Below are 22,205 nucleotides of genomic sequence, written 5' to 3' on the forward strand. Positions count from 1 at the left end.
ATCATTATAACATACATTATATATTTTTCCCTGTTTGAGTGTTCATATCAAACGAGAAGTCAAACTTATCTGCACATATACCTCACATAAAGCCTCCATCGCAACGTAGCAATCTTCTGCCTGAGTGTCACTATCATGCTCTATCTCCTTAGCTGTGAATGAATAAATCTAGTCATTTTTTTTTTTTTTTGTTTACCAAAAAAAAATCTAGTCATTTTTTTTAGAATGAGTAAATACACAGGCTAATATGCTGAAAGAAATCAAGAAGTTATCATCTCTATGCCTTACTTGCTGCTATAAGATTTTTGTACAAACCAGCAATAGAAACCCAACCTTTTGGTCAATTAGCTCTTAAAGCAAACATGCAGAGATATAATATACAACAAACTCAAAAATCCTAAACTTTAAGTTAAAATGCAGATAAGTACAAATTACATTGACAAATAATTCAGGTAAAACTAAGCATGAAACTTAGTACACAAGCAGACCATTTAAGCCTTTGGCAAGTCAAAGTGTGGCACCTCCACAAATTAACAGCTAGAACAGATAATTAGGTTAAATTAACAGGGACACCTATATTTTAAGAAGAGTAATACAAAGACAAGATGAAAAATTGTAAGAGATTATCGTTTCAAATACAACTGAAGCTACAAGATTAATGTCAAGTTGATTTGACCACCTTCCATAGAACAAATCCCCAAGCTAGGAAGAAAATTTAAGACCACGGAGGGAGAAAAACAACCCTTTCTCATATATCACAAAACAACAAGAAAAGCATCAACTCAAATGAAACAACATATTTCAAACTAATAGAACATATGTTTTACATGGACTTTTGTACAAATGGAATGACAACTGTACTCTATGTTGCACGGACACGGACACAGACACGGGGATACGGCAATTTTTGAAAAATAAGGACACGACACGGCAGCGACACGGCGGTTAAATAATTAATTATATTTTATATTTAGGCATATTTTTTAATATTTTTAGACATAAAATACGTTTATGTCTAGAATTTAAATAATGTAAGAACTACAAATAAGTAAACTAACACCCAAAGTAGTACAATAATACACAATATTTAAAACTATAGCAGGACACACAAAAACAAAAATCACTAAATTCATAATAAATATTATAATTTATAAGGCAAAACAAAAGGCTGAGTAAAGAAATACATTAACGGTAAGAGTGGGATTAAAAAAAAAAAAACGCGTTATAACTTATAACTTATATAAATAAGTGAGTAACAGCTATATAAGTGAGTAACAGACCCATTACCATTGAGTCACCAAAATCCGAAGGAAAAAAAAAAAAAAAAACAGAGAGAGGAGGTCGGACCTGTTGTCCACGCCGAGAGAGAGAGAGAGAGAGAGAGAGATCGTCGAAAGGAATAGGGCACGGCATCACTTGACGCCTATGGAGCTCGCCGATCAGCCCGATCTTGCTCCAATGAGGGATAGAGAGAGGAGGTCGGACCTGTTGTCCACGCCGAGAGAGAGAGATCGCCGGAAGGGACAGGGCACGGCGTCACTCGACGCCTATGGAGCTCGCCGATCGGCCCGATCTAACTCCGGCGAGGGACAGAGGGCAACGGCAGAGGTCAGAGGGAGGGTGGGTTAAGAACTTGAGAGGTGGGTTTCTCAAAATGACTTCTCAGACTCAAAATCTGTGATTTTCCTCTCTTTTTTTCCTTCACTACTGGCGTGTCGGACGCGTCGAAGCAGCGTCGAAGCCGTGTCGGCGCAGCGTCGGCACGTGTCGGAGAAACAAAAAAAAAAAAAGAGGACACTCGCCGGACACCAGAATCCGGCGAGTCGTACTTGTTCCGGTGTCCGACACCAAAAATGGCGTGTCCGTGCAACCTAGACTGTACTACAATAGTAACAAAATTAAAGCTCAAATTATCTTCAGTCACAAGAAAAGGCCATAATAATAACCTTCCTTAGTTCAAAAAAGGGAGGATCCAAATTGTCGAATAATCAATGCGCAAACAAAACTGGTCAAAATAATGATGCAGGAGATGGCATTTAAAACCATAACTACGAAGTATGGTCAACTTATTGCATTTAGCTTCCTCCAGGGGAATAATAAATGCTCAGGTGATTTTTCTTTGGTAGCATAGAATTTTCTTCTTCTTTTTTTCTTTTTTAATAAATTATTTTTCTTTCTTAAAAAATAAAAACTATAGTACAAAAGATATGAGTCTCTTAAAGAATTAGAATTTAAACATGGAGATATGTGTGTTGCATAGGTACCATCCTTTCATAAGTCATGAATTCAATTGGAACTTTTAACAATTACCCATCATTTGATCATACCCATCAATCAACAAAACCAAAATGGTTCTGCTAACAGAATAGCTTTATAGCACGAGCATCATTGTATAAAATCAAGTAAATATAAAATAAATAAAAAACACAACAAATTTAAGACATCCAAACATATCATAACTGCCAGTTCATCCACATTGAATTGAATGATGCATGCCGGCCAGAGATAAGGAATTGAAAAAATAAATAAATAAATAAAACTAAGTACCATCTATCCAATAAATTGGGGGTTTTGAAGATTCTTTTTCTTTCTCTTCTTCTCCATCATTAGCTTTTTTTTCACTAATATCCAAAATGACAGCAACTCGATCACCATTCACCTCATATACCTCCCCACATTGACCATTTGATAAAGGCCTGGAAAAATGCCAAACTTTGATTAATGATTGTAAGAAGATTTGATATTATGAATCTGCTTATAATAAGAAAAGAAGCACTTGGAACAGTGCTAAATTTTGTTGCCTAAAACAAATGACATAGATTTATGATGACACCAAAAATCAGCTCCCACAAAAGAGGGGAAAAAAAGCATAGACTAAGATCTACAGAGTTTTAACAAGAAAATCAAGGTATGTGCTTATATGAATGTAGATGTACCCCAACATATTAGTATTCTTTGTTTTCAAGATTGTCTGTATCAACATAATTATAAATGTATCCTCTATCAATATCTATGCTTCACTAAAAGTATTGGTTTTCGATGCCATGTTTTATTATACACATTTAATATCGAAGTTCACTCAAAATTATGCATATTTGAACTAGATGTATCCCCACAGAAATCGCATAGTAACCCACAATGGTATGTACAGATATCATGTGAAAAAATAAAAATAAATAAAAATAAAAAAATAAGAAGATGATTCCCAAAAATGTAAACCATTGAAGTGTCAAAAATATCAGAAATTCACTCAAACAAGATTTTCACAAGTATACTGCTTTTGCATATCCCCCATTGTACCATCAGTTCTTTGACATACATAGAGTAATACATTTAAGAGATTTAGATGTCATCGCATTTCACTAAACATCTTACCTTGAAAGAACACTAGACAATGATCACTTTTCTCATAGAACAAAAAAGATGATCCAGCAGAAAAAGAAATATGGTAAACTATAGATAGCTCTCAATTCAAACCTCACCAAATCTCCTATTTAACTTGACAAATGCATGATCACTTTCAGCACCTACATGAAAAATCTACTGTTGCCATCAACAACTCCGCCAGGCCAAGAGCCTTGTAGCTCAACTGGCACCTCCTAGCGTTTCCAACAAAGACGTCCAAGGTTTAAAACCCTCCACCCTCATTGTAACTATTAAATAAATAATTAACCACTCCACCATAATCACCCTTTAAAAGGCCATTATAAAATTCCCAGGAAATAGCAGTCACTTAACTTGGTTCAGAAATACTGACACAACCACTGTACTAAAAAATGCACCAAATAATCTATTTTTTTTTTTTTTTTTTTTTAGTTTTATGTATTCCAAAATTTTAAGTAGGTGGGATTTCTAAGAAAGTTATCAATATCTGATTCTTATAATACTAATTAGATTCTTTAACAAAAGCATGCCTTTACAGGATCTTTATTTTTGAGCTCTTACACACATACAAAAATACATAGGTGTGCATGCATTTGTTTGGTGCACTGTTACTGTTCACATCACTATCCACAAAGCCCCTGAACAGTAACAAGACTCTTTTCTCATTTCTTTGCTACTGCAAGTGAAACCAATTCCTTTCCCCTACCAAAACCTAAAAATAGTATATATGTTCCCTACCAAACCAACCAAAATCAAACTTGATTCATTGTACAAACCCTCCTTTCTTCTAAAATCATACTCTATTCTAAATCCCAAATTCTCCACAACACTTAGATTTTCCCTAAATCTGTCCTGTGTCACACTGCACTGGAAATAACTTAAAATATAAGGAGTATACAAAAATTTACTATCTATTGATGGGATATATAATATTGTGGGATTTATTATTTTGTGTAATGGTTGCATACAAGATCCCTCCCACAAGGGGGTGGATGGACCCAACAAGTATGGGACCCACCCCAATGTGAGAGAGAGATGCATACAACCATTACACAAGATACCACCTCCTATTGATGGACATACATAGAATGAGAGTTAAACTTCTTGAAATACTACAGCCAACGTAAACATCAATAGAAAGAACTACTGAATCTTTAAGGTACTTTTAACTAATCTATTTCCAAATCACTGGATGACAGCTAACGACCATCAAAGAGACAACTAGATCCTCAAGAAGAAAAACCATCGACCAAAAAAGTTCCATGAAAATGCCAAGAGTTTTTCTTGTATACATCAAGACAACTTACCAACCCACCTGCCAAGAATAATGGTATAAGCATTTTTTGGACCCTCAGATGTTGGTATCTTCCCCAATATGATCCTGTTATAAATTATATATGTTGATGTCAGGTGAGGGTATACTCAGTATTCACAGGTGAAGAGATCATGCTAAGGGTTTCAAAAGATAGATCACACATATGACCCTCCCACACAGCATGTTAGTCATTTGTCACAATATTCAAATCCAACCAATTAGTAGAATAGCACTCTCTTGTTTCCACATGTTGGCAAATTCATGGTTCCTCCTTACAAGATCCCCACCCTGGGGTGAGGCAAAGTGGCAAACATAAAATGAAATACAGGAAAGTAAATTCCAGCAATAAAATCAAGGAATATACAGTCACTTCACAACAGGCAAAGAAAACTTTGCAGTTTGCACAGAGGAAAATGTGTCAAATAAATGATAAACAGTGTCCAAATGATCAATGTTTATTGTTACCTATTCAATGATGACCTCATATCAATATTAGGATCCATGTAAATTATTATTGAGCACCCAGGTTCTGTATACCTTTTTTTTTATGGGCAAGAATAATTTTATTAGAGAAAGACTACTTCATGTACAAAGGACACAAAGAAGCTCCTCTTTACAAGATCCCCACCCTGAGGGGAGGCAGACATAAAATGAAAAATAGGAAAGTAAATTCCCGCAATAAAATCAAGGAATATAGTCACTTCACAACACGCAAAGAAAACTTTGCAGTTTGCACAGAGGAAAATGTGTCAGATAAATGATAAACAATGCTCAAATGGTCAATGTTTATTGTTACCAATTCAATGATGACGTCAATATTAGAATGTGTTAAATTATTATTAAGCACAAGGGTTCAGACGTTCTGTAAACCTTTTTTTGATGGGTAAGAATAATTTTATTAAAGAAAGACTACTCCATGCACAGAGGACACAAAGAAGCCTAAACAATTACACCAAGAAAAAATTATATACAAAATCACAATGAATCTATAAATGATGTGACTATAAAGATTCAATGACACTACTTAAAGCAAAGGCATCCATATAGTTGAAGAGAACCTACCCCAACAGCTCGGAAAAATCCCCAGCCTCAAGAAAAAGATGATTAGAAATCAATAACATTCTGTGACTTGACACAGTTCATCTCTTTGTGTGAGTGTGTGTACGTGTCTGTAAACAAACATATCTGGGATCTACTTCTTCTAAAGAATGAAAAAAATCTACAAATTAAATGCAATTAGGTTCATATATAAAGAGACTTACCAAACTTTTGAGCCTTATTTGAAGATATAAAAATGGTTCCTTTTTTAGAACTTCAATCTTCTCTATCTAAATAAAGCCTATAGTTATATTGACCAGCCAAAATGAACAATTAATTTATCTTGATTGCCTAACCAATGGCCTGTTGTCACACAATGTGGGATAGGCACAGAGGAATAAAATACCCAGGTCCAAAAAACTACATGGATAAAACCTTTGTCTTCCTTTTCAAAATTCCTATATATTGAACAACATTGTGATGATTCAAAACAATGGGATTTAAATCAAATTTGGCTATACACCAAATATGAAATTTTAAGATTTTGGATTCTAGTATTTTATATGATCAATAAGATTTCATAAAGTAAATATGTACTGCAATACATAGAAGAAACACCAACTAGATTCAGAAGTGAACTCCAATATTTGAAGAAACTAAACCTTAAATAAATGAAGGCATAATGGAGAAAACACAGACAAGGATCAACTTATGACCTGTTATCCGCTTCAATGTTTACAGATGGCCCAATGTATTTCACCCGATCTCCTGGAAAAAGATGAAGCGAGAAAGTAATTAATTAAAGCAATTGAAAAAAGACTATAATTTTTTTTAATAAAAAAAAAATAATGTAAAATTTTATTTTCAATTTAGCTGCAGTAAGCAGATCTTAGCTAACACCAAAAACACCATGAGAACCCAACACCAGACCATCATCTCATCAACACTAGCACCTCCAACATAAAATACAACATCACCGCCACCACTTTTTTTTTTTTTTGATAGGTAATAAGAGTTTTATTTATAAGAAAAGTACAATGTGCTTACGATAATAAACACACTGCACTTGAATCGAATACAATCAAATCAAAGGGAAGAGCTAACAAAAATAAGGAAATCAAACATGGAAATACAATGCGTAAAACCCCAAATACAAGACCACTCAAACAAAGTTCTAGCTAGCAAAGACTTCAAAAGATCAATAGGTCTCTCAATGTCCTCAAATGTACGGCATTGCGTTCCTTCCAGATTAACCACATAAGACACGCCAGTACCACATAAGACACCACCACCACCACATTATTATTTACTTCTAGACAATCGCACCGACTTCAATCATTCCAAGACCCCCACATATATTGATACCGACAATACAAGCTCAATGTTCCCAGTAACCTCCACGTCAATCATTCCAAGACCCCCACATATATCAATACCAACACTACAAGCTCAATGTTTCCCAGTAACCTCCACTTTCACAACTACCTCCTTTGCATACACATATACACATGACAAAAAGTATGATGAAATGAGCATTCAAGGAACAGATTCTAACCCTCAGTATTACTTGAAAAGCATACCAAGCCATAAGGGAATAATATGTGCCAAGGGATAATAAACTTCCTCCCAAGGGAGGAAGTCCAATTTTTTTTTCTTGCGTTCTTTGTACAATTGGCTGTCTGTGATGTGCGGTCTTTCCTTTTCCCCGCTCATTAAATTTTTGGATTAAGGCTCTTTCCGCTGATTTTACTAATCTGTTTTAGTACACTTCCTGTGTACCCAGAGGCATGTAAACCATTTTTTAATAAAATTTATCTTTACCGATCAAAGATACAATTTTTTAGCTGTCCCCTATTTACTAAAAGATACCAGCAGCGCACCAAAAATTTTAAGATAAGTAAACAAATTCATAGAGCGCAAGGGGCCCATGTTCACAGGAAGTATACAAGAGATACACCAAGAAATCATGAAAAAATGAAAAGACCTGGAAATTCTAATAAATTTGAAAAAGAAAAACAGACACTAGCAACTATCCATTCATAAAGGGTGTTCAATAGTAGTAGCTTCAACTCCACCAGTAGCACACCAAAAAATAATAAGACCCGGATATAAATTGTATATGGTAACATTTTTCCTTTCTATTTTTTCCCCTAGGGTAAGACATGGTGATACAAGAGCAAAACCAAAATTATTTTAGAATTTACATTTTCAGATTTTTGTATTTTAGAATTTTTCCTTTCATAGGAAATTGGATAATTGTAGACTTTTATTCGGATAGGGAATAGATTTGAGATTAGATAGGGATTAGTATTTGAGTTAGTTAGGATTAGTTTTCATTAGCTGCTATCTTTTATTTCTTTATTTCCTAGAAGCTCTAACTCTATATAAGAACCTGGTTTATTTGTATTTGAGGAGACGATTGATTGATTAATGATATTCAGATTGGATATTTTCCAATAATTGGGTGCTGATTCCTTACACCTTAGGTGTTGATACCTAAGTTTTGCTTGGTGCTGATTCCAAGCGACCCCTAAGTGCTAATTCTTAGGGTTTATCTTTTAGTTCTCTTGATTGTCCTGCATCAATCAAAGCATATAGATCCACATTCAAAAAAAAAAAAAAAAACCTCATCGTCATTTACCACTGCAGGAAACCCAGAAAAGCAATCACCCACCCATCAGAAAACCATCCTGCCCCCATCACCCTAAAAAATAAATAAATCCAATCTTAAATAAATAAATAAATAAAATACAGCCCAAAGCATATCAAGCCCAGAAGCCAACTTGTGAAGCCCACTATATTAGTTTGAAGCTATGGAAGATAGTGCAAGTCTATGGCCAGTCCCAGTGACACCTCCACTCTGCATGTTCAGGTTCAATTATCAATTTTCTGTAGAGATTTGTTCTTTTAGTGCACAATGGTGGCAGTCCAACCACCTATTTTTTATGGATATAAAAATCAAGACCCATGGATTTTCAAATTTTGGATATTTGAGGTGGAACAATTCTTTGAAAATGTGCATTTATCAAATGACAAACAAAAAATGCGGCATGCCAAAACAAGAGTTGTTGGTAGAGCTTTAGAGTACTGGAATCATTACAAGAGCCTTCACTTTAGATGCCATTGGTCTAAAATTACTTGGGAAAGAACGAAAGATCTTTGTATTGAATTTTTCCCACAGTATTTTTGCAAGGATCTACTTCAACCTTCTCATGGCAATGGCAATTTACAAGATCAATGAAAAAGTATACGGCAGTGCAACAATGCTCAACTCACTCATGAAGAATCTTCCATACACCAAGACTTAGGAAATCTAATGAAAACTTGGATACTCAAATGAAGGGAAATCAAGTACCACCTAAGCTTGATGTTGACAATGAAGTGCAAGTGTCAACCAGAAGTGTATAGAGCTTAAACAACAAGAAGTCTATATACTCATAGAATCCTCCATGGTGCATGTAGATCTACAACTTGATAACATGGAAAAGCTTGATATTATGGTTCAAGATAAGTTTGTGCCAATTCCAGAAGTAAACAATGTGGAAATCAAGTTCTTTCTATTCCATGTGCTTCCCAAGATGATTCATGAATTGACGCAAGTGATCCTAATTCTTCAACACTGTAAAACTCAAGGTCGAGTTTTCTCCAACTAGGAGAGTATGATGCAAGAGCAAAACCAAAATTATTTTCGAATTTACATTTTCAGATTTTTTTTTTTTTTTTGATAAGTAAGAAAGATATATATTAAGAAGCTACCTCATGAAAACACAAGGCAGAACAGAGAATACAGAGAAGGAAACAAACAAAAAGAGAGAAGAAAAAGAAAAAAAACAAGAAAACAAACGGAGACAACAAAGAGAAAATTAATTACAGAGAAGAGAACTAAGGAACATAGGGATAGAATCATTAGAGGTGAGTCCCCAAACCCTAGACCAATCAAAAAGAGAGCCACTAAAATAAGCGAGCAACTAGTCATCGGATTTGTCCCTATCCTCAAAAGTACGCCAATTTCGCTCCCTCCAAATACACCACATTAGGCACAACGGAGCTAGATTCCAAACGCCAGATGAGTGGTTTCCAAACCAATTCCACCGACCGAAAAGCATATCTGCAACCGATCTTGGCAAGGCCCAAGAAATCCCAAAGGATCTAAAAACCAAGCTCCACAACTGATAAGCTTTTTCACAATGGAGAAGCAGATGATTCGCCATCTCCCCATTACAACGGCACAAAATGCACCAATCAACAAAATCGAAGCCTCTACACCACAGAATATCCCCTGTAAGAATCTTCTCCCAAGTTGCAGTCCAAACAAAGAAAGAGGCATGTGTAGGAGCCTTAGCCTTCCAAATACCTTTCCAAGGAAAGATAATAGGCAGGGAACTTCGGAGCTTATCGTAGAACGAGCGGATGTCAAAAACCCCCTTCTTCAACAATTTCCAAATCATGCGGTCTCCTTGCTCAGAGTGAGGTAAATTAGAACCCAGAGTTTGAAGGAAATCATCCACAACACCCGTCTCCCAGTCATTTGGATTTCTAAGTAAAAGAACCTTCCAACTTCTCCGAGCCTCGGTCCCCAACCGTTCGAGAGACGAGGCCACCGATGCCTCTCTATTAGAAGCAATTCCATACACTACCGGGAAAGATAGATGGAGTGGTGAGTCAATTAGGATTAGTTTTAATTAGTTGTTATCTTTTATCTCTTTATTTCCTAGAAGCTCTAACTCTATATAAGAGCTTGGCTTATTTGTATTTGAGGAGACGATTGATTAATTAATGATATTTAGATTGGAGATTTTCCAATAGTTGGGTGCCAATACTTGACACCTTAGATGCTTATGCCTAAGTTTTGCTTGGTGCTGACTCCAAGCAACCCCTAAATGCTGATTCTTTGGGTTTATCTCTTAGTTTTCTTATTCTTTGAATGAATCTCAGTAACTGAAAAGGCAAAGCATGTAGTTCTCAAAAAGAATCTGAATGAGAAGCAAAAACTATAGTGCACTGTTTAGGCATCTTGTGATTTGAAATCATCAAATCAAGTAGCATGGACTTGCAGGCTGCTTGTACATAATTCTAGCATGGACTTGCACACTGCTTATACATAAGTTTCACATTCCTTCTTCATTTTCCTGATTATAGGCATTGTGTACAATAACACATTAACATGCATTACAGAAACATTCTTAAACCGCTGTCTATTACTAGAAGTCAATCTCACTAAGCCAAAGAGATGGAGCTAGTAAATAACAATATTCCTATTAAAAAACAAAGAACAAAAAGTTAAACACATACACACCAGAGTGAAAAGAAAAGGGAGTAAGGCAAGCAAGTAGATAAATACATACATCTAACATAAAGATACATACATCATGACATACACATAAAGATACATATAAAACACATGTATGTGCACATGTTTGAACGTCTCAATTGCATGAATTGCAACAAAATTCACCTCAAACAAACTTGAAAGTAAAAATTATATATCAATTTGGTCCACTTTCTACTTATCAAAGAATCAATTGAGACAACTTTTTATTCAGTGAAGAGATGAGGATCTTAAACAAACTTGAACCTAGTTATCTCCCTTTCTCCCTGTAATAAATTTCCCTCTATTCTTTTTGTGGTAATGTTAAGAAATAGATGGAAGGAGACCTACACAGCAACAGCTAGATATCAGAATTCAGGTGGTCCGGCACAAAATATAAAAGTTCCAGTTTGAAGAGAGATATAATGGAGCTATTTGGAACAACACTAGGAAGGGTTGGAAGAGTTTTAGCTTTTAAAAGGTTTGTGAATCTCAAGGTGGAAGATGGATCCTTATAGATTCTAGCACCCATGGTGTGGGTGGATTACATCAAGGGACAGGTTTCTGGAGCTTTTTCGTATTGCTAGTCACAAGGATGCTTCTGTGGCAGACGTTCTATCCTTTGTAGGGGATAGTTACCAATGGGATTTTAGTTTTGTTCGCCCAGCCTGTCCAGGATTGGGAAACAAAGTTGATTTCGTCTTTTATGGATCTAATTTATTCTGGGCAGAATGGATAGGGTTTGTTGGACTCCCTCCACTCAAAATGTCTTTGAGGTTAAGCCCTATTATGGAGTGTTAAGCTTGCCCCCTCATTAGTCTTTCCCTTGGAAGAGTCTATGGAAGCCTAACGTTCCAATAAAGGTTAGGTTTTTCCTATGGGCAGCAGCTTTGGAGAAAATTCTTAGACAAATAACCTTCAAATGTGGAGAATAGTTGTTATAGATTGGTGTTGCATGTGAAAGAGGGGTGGGGAAACCATTGATCATGTACTTCCCCATTGCACGGTAGCTCGAGCTTTGGTGCATGGTTTTTTCATTGTTTGGTGTGTATTTGTGATATGCCAAAAGGTGTTGTGGAGCTTTTAGGTAGTTGAAAAGGCAAGTTCAGCAAGTGTTGCAACGCTGAGATTTGGAGTATGATTCCCCATTGCCTCATGTGGGTTCCTTGGCAGGACTGCGGGAGAGGAATGCTCGGACTTTTGAGGGTTGTGAAAGATCTATTCGTGACCTAAGCTTTTATTCCATAAGACTATCAAAGTACTTTTAGCATTTAATTTTGGTGTACCATTGTACAGTTCCTGTGTATATGGGAGGCACCCTTCTATCCTTTTTGTTTTAATGAAATTTACATATTAGAAAATCACGCTAGATGAAAGTTGTTATAGCCAGGCTTCAACAGGGGTGTATATGGGAGGCACCCTTCTATCCTTTTTGTTTTAATGAAATTTACATATTAGAAAATCACGCTAGATGAAAGTTGTTATAGCCAAGCTTCAACAGGGTCTTATACCAAATCCTGTCTATTCTCAAACTGTTTGTTCACACTTTGAGCATTACCCACCTTTGACAAATCTTGTGACTAAAACACACACATGCCTGCACACACAAATTATAATGTGTGTTTAGATCTAGGTTGCACCGACACGGCATTTTTGGCGACGCGTCGGTGTCCAACGCGTGTCGGACACCAGAATCGGTACGATTCGCCGGACTCCAGTGTCCCAGCAGTGTCTCTTTTTTTTTTTTTTTTTTTTTTTTTTTTTCTCCGATGCGGCTCCAACGAGTCCAACACGCCAGGAGTGAGAAAAAAAAAATCACAAATTTTGACAAATGGACTTACCAATACCATTGATTTTGTGATACACCCTAAAACATTAGAGTCTAAGAAGTCATTAGACTGAAACCCATATCTCATTCTCACTTCTCAACCCAACCTCCCTCTGAGTCTTTGACCTCTACCCGCTGCCACTGCCACTGCCCTCTGTCCCTCGCCAGAGCTAAATCGGGCCGATCAGCGAGCTCCATAGATGTCGACGCTTCTCTCTGTCCCTTCCGATCCCTCTCTCTCTTGGCATGGACAACAGGTCAAGTACGACTTCTTATGACTCTAAGCTTATCTCTGTTTTTTTTTTTTTTTTTTTCCCCAGATATTTGGCCATTTGGGTGAATGGGTTACTTTTAATACTCATTTGGGTGAGAGTGGGATTAAAAATTATAATGATGTTGGTTGTTACTACCATATATAATGTTGTTATTGCTATAGTTTTTGTGTGTCCTGCTATAGTTTTATTTATTTATTAAAGTTAAATATTGTAGGTGATTTTACTAAAATGAATACTGAAAGTGAAAAATCAGCTGAATCAGTTGCTCTATGGAAATATGTTACTAAGTTAGAAAAAGCAACTGTTGGTGGTGGGAATGTTACTTTCGAATGTAACTATTGTGAAAAAATATTTTATGTCTAGACATAAACATATTTTATGTCTAAAAATATTAAAAAATATGCTTAAATATAAAATTTAATTAATTATTTAATTGCTGTGTCCACGCCATGTCATGTCCTTATTTTTCAAAAATTACCGTATCACCGTGTCAGTGTTCGTGTCCGTGTTTGTGCATCATAGGTTTAGATTTTGTGTCAAATGCCATATACTTATCCCACACATTTGGAAGAAATTAAAAAAATACAATATTGAGTAACAAAACAAGCACATCAAGCACATTACAGTACATGTTAGTTTTATCATGAAAATATCAAAAACATATTACCTTTCTTAAGTGGTCGTTTGGAGTCATCAGAAGACTCAACAGCCTCAGACTTTGACGACTCAGGGGAACTCTCAGAATCTCCAGAAACCCTCTGCCACAAATGTAATTCCAAAATGAAGAGTAGATCATAGAATGTGGTCCATATCAATTACTGAGATTCCCTAATTCTACTGCAAGTGATTCAAGACCATGCAAAAGCATAACAAAGACTTCCAATTACAACAAAACAACAATGAAAGGAATTCATGAGATCATTACTTTGAATTAATAAACTATAGCAGAACACACACATTATGAATATATGCAGCCAAGAGACATTACATGATAATAATACCCATTAATCTGTCTTCTTCACAATCAGAGGTCCTAAATTTCTTGTAGTTTTGAAAGAGAGAAAAAGGCAAGCCAGAAATATTTGAATCAAATTTCTACTGCACACTTGACTCATGATCCCTTTTTTATTCCTAATTTCTTCTAAAAGCAACCAACTACAATGGACAAATAAAAAATAAAATAAACACTTTCAAATTTTAGTAATTACAAAATCCTCAAATCTTTCAGTTCTTAAAATGTTAGGAATAAAAACACAATTCAAATTCCAGTAATTACAAAATCTTCAACTCTTTCAGCTCTTAAAATATTAGGAAGAGAAAAACTTTTGACAGAAATTAACTTTAAACAAACCCATAGTCCAATGGCATGACGCACTTGATATTTTAAAGTGTTACATCACATTAAATTTTCAGCTATGGCAAACTGACTACTGCTCAATATTGAACCTAAGTAACCCCCCCCCCCCCACAAAAAAGCCAATACCTTTTCAAATTCTTCAAGACTGTGCGGAATAACCTTCTTGAGGGCTGCTTCAGCGATTGCTTGCACATCAATTTCATCATTATCACTACCATCTGCACTTGCCTCACCACTGCTAGTCCAATCTTCTTCATTTGTCGCATCATTTTCATCATCAACCTCTGATTCTGAAGCACACTCCTCCCCAGATTCTGCATCATCATCTGATTCAGACTCTGATGCACAATCATCACCAAAATCCTGCTCCAATAAAACAGAAAAAACAATCAAAACATCCAATTATGATAAACAGAGTAAAGAATTGATTAGCATAAAAAGATAAAAATAAAAAAACTATCACTGATCTTACATAAGGAGCAAGAACATTGCTGTCAAGCACCAGCAGGGGAACTTGTAGATCACGTGCAAGCGCTCTAACTAATCTCTCACGGTAAAGTTCAGTGCCTGTACAAATATTATATTCCTCCTTCTAATAAGAAAATTTATACACAAGCAGTTGTCTTGGAAAATTGGATAGGGTCAATGACCAACCTGGAACACTCTGAAGCAGTACTCTTCCACTTGAAGACGTCAACCGAGCACCAAAAGAAGTAGTGAACTTCTTATGTTTCAAATGAGAAGCAGCACATTCCACCAATAGATTTTTGGTGTGTTCACTATAAGAGCAATTAAATAAAATTACTAAGAATATCCTACACTCAAGATTCAAAGTAATGTCAAAAGATATGAACATGTAGTAATTACTGAATGTAATAAGGAAATGTCTCCCAGGATACTGAAATCTTCTCCCACGGCACAATCCTACGCAAAAACTCCGTTTTGAACTTCTCCCGCCTGGTCAAAAAAGGTGATTCCTTCTTCTTATTCTCAATAGCAAGCTTCTCATTGCTAAGCCACTCCCTTTGATCCTGTTCCCCAAGTCGAGCATGCGCATCAAAACGATTCACATCCTCCCTAACTTTTTCTCGCCGAGTCTTTCCCTTATCAATATTACTCCCATCTTTGACAGGTATATGTTCCTCCTCGCTTGTGTTCCTTCCATCACCTTTAGAACTATAAACACGTAACTGACTACTCTTTAAAGACGTACTTAGCCTTCCATGTAAACCACTGTAACTACTACCACCTAAAACACCACGAGATGTAATAGAATCTAAAAAATGTCTTCTAATCGTACTATTATGTGAAGAGCGGCTCCTCGCTATAGGTGCACGACTCAAAGACTGAGAAGAAGCACGGTCCACACAGTTTGGCCTAGTAAAATCTTTGGACGGCTGAAACACTGAACCCCATCTCCGATGCCCACACTTTAATCTCCTTGCATACATCGCCACCTCTAATTTTTCAACTCTAGCTGCGCCGCATTGTACACACTCCCATTAGTTTAACACTCAAATTTTTTTTCTGAAAATTCTAAATTCAACCCATTACTCAGATTGGTTGAAATAAATAAATAATTCTCATTGGTTAAACTTTGTAGACATAGGCATAAAACACATACATACACACATCATTGAAAAAAAAAAAAAAAAAAAACCATTAATTACAAAATGCATTCAATGGATTTTGCATTTTCTGTTTCCCTTTTTGTGTGTAATAATTTATAATAACACATGCGAATCAGGGCCGGCCCTTCCCTTAGGCGAGTTAGGCAATTGCCTAAGGCCCCCAAGTGGAAGGGGGCCCCAAAATTTTAGAAAAGAACCAACCGGCTAGTAGAGGAAAAAAAAAATATATATATATATATATATATTTAGTTTCAAATGAATTACAAAAATAATCTGGCACATCCTTTTAACCAAAAAAAACAAAAATTTTGGTAAATCCTATTAAACATTGGTTCTAAACAAAATCATTGACCAAAAATCAACCAGATAAACTACAAATCCGATCTAAGAGATTAACCACAAAACAATCACAAATCAAAACAAATAAATCCACTCAAAACCCTAAAAATTTTACCTTTCTCTCTACTCTCTGCTCTCCGCCTCTCTCTAGTCTCCAGTCTCCAGCTGAACCGCCTCAGCCTCTCTCTGATTCTCTGCTCTCCGCCTCTCTCAAGTCTCAACTGCTCACCTCACCTCACCGTATCAGGTTCTGAGGTTCAGGAATCAGGTATAAAATTATAAATATTTGGGCACAGGGCACTGCATTTTATTTGTTAAGAACTTAAGATAACTTTGTTTGTTTGGGCGCTCCCTGGCTGGTTTTGTAACTTGTTTATCACTTATCAGTTTATCATTATGGCTGCCTGGACCCTCCCTGGACTGGGCGTTAAGTTTGGGCCTTCAAGGTTTTTTTTTGTTTTTTTTTTTTTTTTTTTTTTTTTTAAGTCTGCATTTTTTTTTTTTTTTAGTTATAGATAGGATTTGTTTTTTGTTTGTTTGTTTTTTTTTTTTTTTTTTTTTTTTTGGTGGGTGGGTCTTATTAATAAGTCTTGTGTCAGTGTTATGGCTGTGCTTAAATTTTTGTTATGCTTGTACTTAATTTTTTTTTCAATTTATGTAGGTTGAGATTGCTAAAAACTTGTTATTATTCAGTGAAACTATAACAATACTTTTTATATAAATCAAGTTCTATTTCTCATTTGCTCTACACTTGAAAGTTATTTTTTTATTTTAGTCTTTATAAATATATTGTTTAATTAGAAATGTCTACTAGAAAATATATATCTGGATATGAAAAACTTAAAAAAAAATTAATTGAGTCTCAAAAAGGATCAATGGATAAATTTGTTATTAATAATAAACAAAATATAACACAAAATTTAGATGAAAATATCACAAATGAGCAAGAAATTCACCAAAATAATTTAGAAGAAGATGATGTTCAATTTTGCAATACAACAAATCTTGATAATGAACTTCAAAATAATTTAGAAGAAAATGAAAATAATTATGAAAAATATAATATAAAAATATTAAATAAACATTAATTTAATTAACATATAAGTATAAAAAAATACCCAATTTTTAGTTTTCACCTTAGGACCCAAAATGTCTAGGGTCACCCCTATTTCCCTCTCATCTTCTCTCTGCCTCAACCCACGTCACACCGTGCTCCATGACTGATCACCAAGCTCTCCTTCTAAACCTCTATGGCCGGAGCTTTTTAAGCTCATCACCTCTAATCATGCATCACTACTGAAACCCAGCCAAAATCAAATCACGACCACCACCACGGCCAAAACCCAGAAGCCCACCAAATCACAAATCAAATCACACCCACCGAAATCAAAACACAAAACCCACAAAACAACCAAAATCACAAAATGAAAACACTGAAAGTGAACCCACCATTAAAAAAATATATATTGGTTTTGTTATTATATTTTAGAAGAATAATCATCTTGTTGAACTAATTTTAGATCCAAATTAATCAAACAAATAAATGAATAAACAAAAATCACACACCATAATCTGGTGAAGTCTCGTGAGCCACAATTTCACCTAAATGGATCGTCTGAGTTGAGAGGAAGAGATTTTCATAGTTTTTGGCTCGGCAGCACAATCTTCGATTTCCTTTCTTAATGTGGCTTTCGCTCACTCCTCTCCTGTCAGCCTAGACGACGTATAAAGAGAAATAAAAGGAAGAAGAACAAAGCACCGCATAAAAAAGAAGAAAAGAAAAATAGTGAGAGAAGAAAGACGAACTGAGATCAGGTGCACTGTCGCAGGTATTTTTTTATATATTTTTTACTCTTTTTTTTTTAACTTTTTAGCTCTCCTTTAATATATTTTATTTAATGGTTGAGATTGAAAGTTGTTTTTTCAACTTTTAATCTCAGCCATTAATTATAATTGCATCAGGGTATTGCACCTGAATCTGAAAAAAGACAAAGAGATCTACAAATACACATACACATACAAATACACATACACGTACACATACACATACATAAGCACGCATAAACACATACACATACACATAAACATACATAAATATAACCACGCATAAACACATACACATACACATACATAAGCACACATACACACACATACATAAACATACACATACACATATACATACACATACAAATACACATAAACATATACACACATACACATAAATATACATATACATAAATATAAACACACATACACAAAAACACGTATAAACTCAAATAAACGTAAACATACACACACATAAACTTAAATATAAATATAAACACACATAAAAACTCGATTTAGCACACTAAAGTAACTAACGAAATTGTTTGAGGATTGGTGTTAATTTGTAATTTTTTCTAGTCTATATGAAGGTTTAATTTTTTTCAGTCTGTATGTGTGTTTATGTCTATGTATGTTTATGTTTATGTGTGTGTGTTTATGTGTATGTGTGTTTATATTTGTTTATTTTTGTTTATGTTTGTTTATGCGTGTTTATGTGTATGTGTGTTTATGTTTGTTTGTTTTTGTGTATGTTTGTTTGTGTTTGTGTTTGTGTTCATGTATGTTTATGTAAATATGTGTTTATGTTTATATTTATATTTATAAATATAAATATATATAAACATACACACATACATAAACATACACACGTACATACACACTCATACACATACACATTCATAAACATACACACATATATAAACATACATAAATATAAATGAACATAAACATAAACACACATACACATAAATATAAACATACACATACACACACATAAACATACACATACACATACACATACACATACACACTCATACACATACACATACATAAATACACATACACATATATTTATAATTCTCGCCTTAGGCCCCAAAATGTCTAGGGCCGCCTCTGGCTATAATGTATTTGTGACTATAGAGTTTTTCCCTCATATTATTATAATGGAGGATTTTCTCTCAATGGGCCCTTCCGATAATGATTTTGGAGATGTTGACACTCTTCTTAATCTATGAAACTACTAACAACTGGAGAGTTATACTGTTCTGTTTTATTTTACCACTGTAATATTTGACTGTTGGGATATTTCTTTGTTGTAGTGGGCTTTTTCCGTTTGTGGAGAGCTCAACCAGTGAGAAGGCAGAAGAAAGAAAGAAGAAGAATAAAAAGCAACTAGAGTGAAGAAGAAATAAAGAAAGAAAAGAGATAAAAAATAAATAAATAAAAAATAAAAAAGAAGAAGAAGAAGCTAAGCAAAGAACCTAGCGTGAAGAAGAAAAGAAAGAAAGATTACAGAAAAGAGGAAAGAGAAAGAAAAAAGGAAAAGAAGAAAGAAAGAAGAGAAGTATAAGCACGGAGAGAGAAAAAGTGAGGAAGAAAAAGATAAAAAGAGTGGTGGAGAGCTCGTGTGGTCTGACCATGGGCCCCACACATTACCAAATATTTACGAAAATGCCTGTAACTCAGTTTTCATAATTTTGGAAACTCATAAAACTTGTTTTCAATTCTAATCATTCTAACTCATTTTTTTGAGTTTTGAGCTATGAAAACTCAACTCAATAACTAGAATTTTTTTTTTTTTCAAAATAACATCCTTTCTCAGACAATTTCACTAGTTAGCAACGTTTTTAAACTATTCGGGAAATTAACATCTCGAGTCTGAAAAACTCGAGTTTACTATAGCAAATCAAGTCTCTTAAACTCGATTTTTGTGTGTTAGGAAACTCGAGTCTTAACGACTCGATTTCCATACAAATTGCATCTCTAAAACTCGAGTTCTGTGGAACTCAACTCTATCATACTCGATTTGCTTAGTTTCCTAAATAGTTTGGAAACGTTGCTAACTAATAAAATAGTTTGAAAATACGTGTTATTTTGAGAAAAAAAATCCCAATAGCTAAACCAAATAGCATACTTTTAAGTGGGGCCCACGATTTTTGAGTTTTTAGTGATGGAAATGAGTTATATAACTCAAAACTCATCAAACCAAGCACCCTCTAAATGACTCTCTTAACCCATTTTTTTTTGTTTTCTTTTTTGGGTCCGGCTCCTCTCCCGTTAGAAACCCTCCCGTTCTCTCCATTTTTTGTATAAATAAAGGACACATGGCAATTAAATGATCTAATGGTTCAAAAAAAGCCACCTCAAGCTATCCTATTACATGCAATCTCCTATCCTTCGCCTCTCCCTTCTCTCTGCCGGACCCATTCTCTGCTTGTTTTCTTTTATTTTTTATTTTTATTTTTTTGAAGTGGCACAACAATGAGTGGGTAGGAAGGCTTCTGGTGGGATCTCGATAGCAGCATGATACTTCGTGGAGTGGCTTGACTGGATTGAGGGTAAGCGTTCACTTTATCTGGGTTTCTCTACTGAAGATGGCATAAATAGTGATTTTGGGTTGAGGGATGGGTAACCTGTGTGTTGTGATTTCCGATGTGAGTAATTTCTTTGTGGTGTCAATGAACAGAAGGGCATGGCAATGGTTATGAAGATGGGATTACAACAGAGAAGTAATTTTTCTGTTTTTGTTTTGTGGGTTTCTGATGGGTAGAAGTGTTAAGAATATGAATCCTAGTAAATCACCATTTGTTGAAGCTATTGAAGATAAAGTTAGAGAAAAATATAAAGTCGCACATAACATTAGATAACTAGAGTTTATCCCTCTTTGTTGTAATTTTTTTTTTTTTCAAATGCTTGTAATTATCCTTATAAATGAAATCCATACGGAAGCCTGGAGATTGATTTGGCTACTAGCTTTCTTTACACTGTTTTTCAAACTAGAAGAACACTATGGCAGGGAATGATTTTATTTTATATTTTTTTAGAACCCAATTTACTGCTGCTTGGGTATTTTTGCTTCTTAGGATGCAAAATGGTGAAAATATTAAAGATTTCAACATTCATTTTCATATTTTGACAGTAAGAGTTAGCCAAATGGATTGAATTTCTATAAAATTTTCTGGCTGTGATTATAACAAGTCTTCAGTTTTTTAAAGTGGTATTAAACCTTTATACCTGCATTCTTATAGTAAAAAAAGGTTCTTTTTGTTGATTTCTTTGAAAAACTCAAGTTCATAAGTGATGAAGTTTGAAATGATGATGACATTGATGAGTTTGTTAGAAAACAAGGAGAGAATGGGTCCGATGGTGATGTTTCAGAGAATAGAGGGAGGCGAAGGGTAGAAGATTGCAGAACTAAAGATAGTTTGAGTTGACTTTTTTTGAACCATTAGATCATTTAATTGCCACGTGTCCTTTATCTATACAAAAAAGGCAGAGAACGGGAGGGTTTCTAACGGGAGAGGAGCCTAACCCTTCTTTTTTTTTGTAAGAAATAAAATTAAACTAAAAGGTATGAGATTTTAGAATTTGAGTACATAAGATTCTTTATGAAGTCGCCGGTTCGGTTGGTTGGTTACCATACATTGGGGAGTCAACGTAGATGGATAAAAGTAGGCGTTATGGACGGTTGAGATGGGTAGACATGTCATGCGTGCGGTGCGACTTCATATTTAGCACCATGTAGATGTAGGTGCAGAACCGTATCTTAAGTTATATAATACAACGTGGGGAGCTCAACCTCGATCAAAGAACAACGTGAGGGCTACTAGCCATATATATTTCGTTTCATATATATATATATATATATATATATATATATAAATCAACCACTACTGCAAACACATT

At 34.9% G+C, this 22,205-nt stretch overlaps 1 protein-coding gene across 2 annotated transcripts in view; it reads right to left on the reverse strand.

The window, feature by feature from the left end:
• The window catches only part of LOC126717928 (uncharacterized), a 42,366-nt gene extending 25,515 nt beyond the window's left edge, over positions 1-16,851 (reverse strand). The window contains exons 1-10 of one of the 2 annotated variants that reach the window (XM_050419924.1): positions 16,591-16,851; positions 15,373-15,982; positions 15,160-15,284; positions 14,978-15,072; positions 14,632-14,868; positions 13,816-13,906; positions 6,454-6,505; positions 4,700-4,765; positions 2,548-2,696; positions 82-152 (exon numbers count right to left, since the gene is read on the reverse strand). In XM_050419924.1, coding sequence (XP_050275881.1) covers positions 82-152; positions 2,548-2,696; positions 4,700-4,765; positions 6,454-6,505; positions 13,816-13,906; positions 14,632-14,868; positions 14,978-15,072; positions 15,160-15,284; positions 15,373-15,956 — 1,470 coding nt within the window. In that variant the 5' untranslated portion in view covers positions 15,957-15,982; positions 16,591-16,851. The remainder of the gene's footprint in view (positions 1-81; positions 153-2,547; positions 2,697-4,699; positions 4,766-6,453; positions 6,506-13,815; positions 13,907-14,631; positions 14,869-14,977; positions 15,073-15,159; positions 15,285-15,372; positions 15,983-16,590) is intronic. The other variant, XM_050419925.1, reaches the window with a different exon arrangement.
• Positions 16,852-22,205: the final 5,354 nt, after the last annotated feature.

The sequence above is a fragment of the Quercus robur genome, chromosome 3 (assembly GCF_932294415.1).
Source record: "Quercus robur chromosome 3, dhQueRobu3.1, whole genome shotgun sequence".
Classification (NCBI taxonomy): domain Eukaryota; kingdom Viridiplantae; phylum Streptophyta; class Magnoliopsida; order Fagales; family Fagaceae; genus Quercus; species Quercus robur.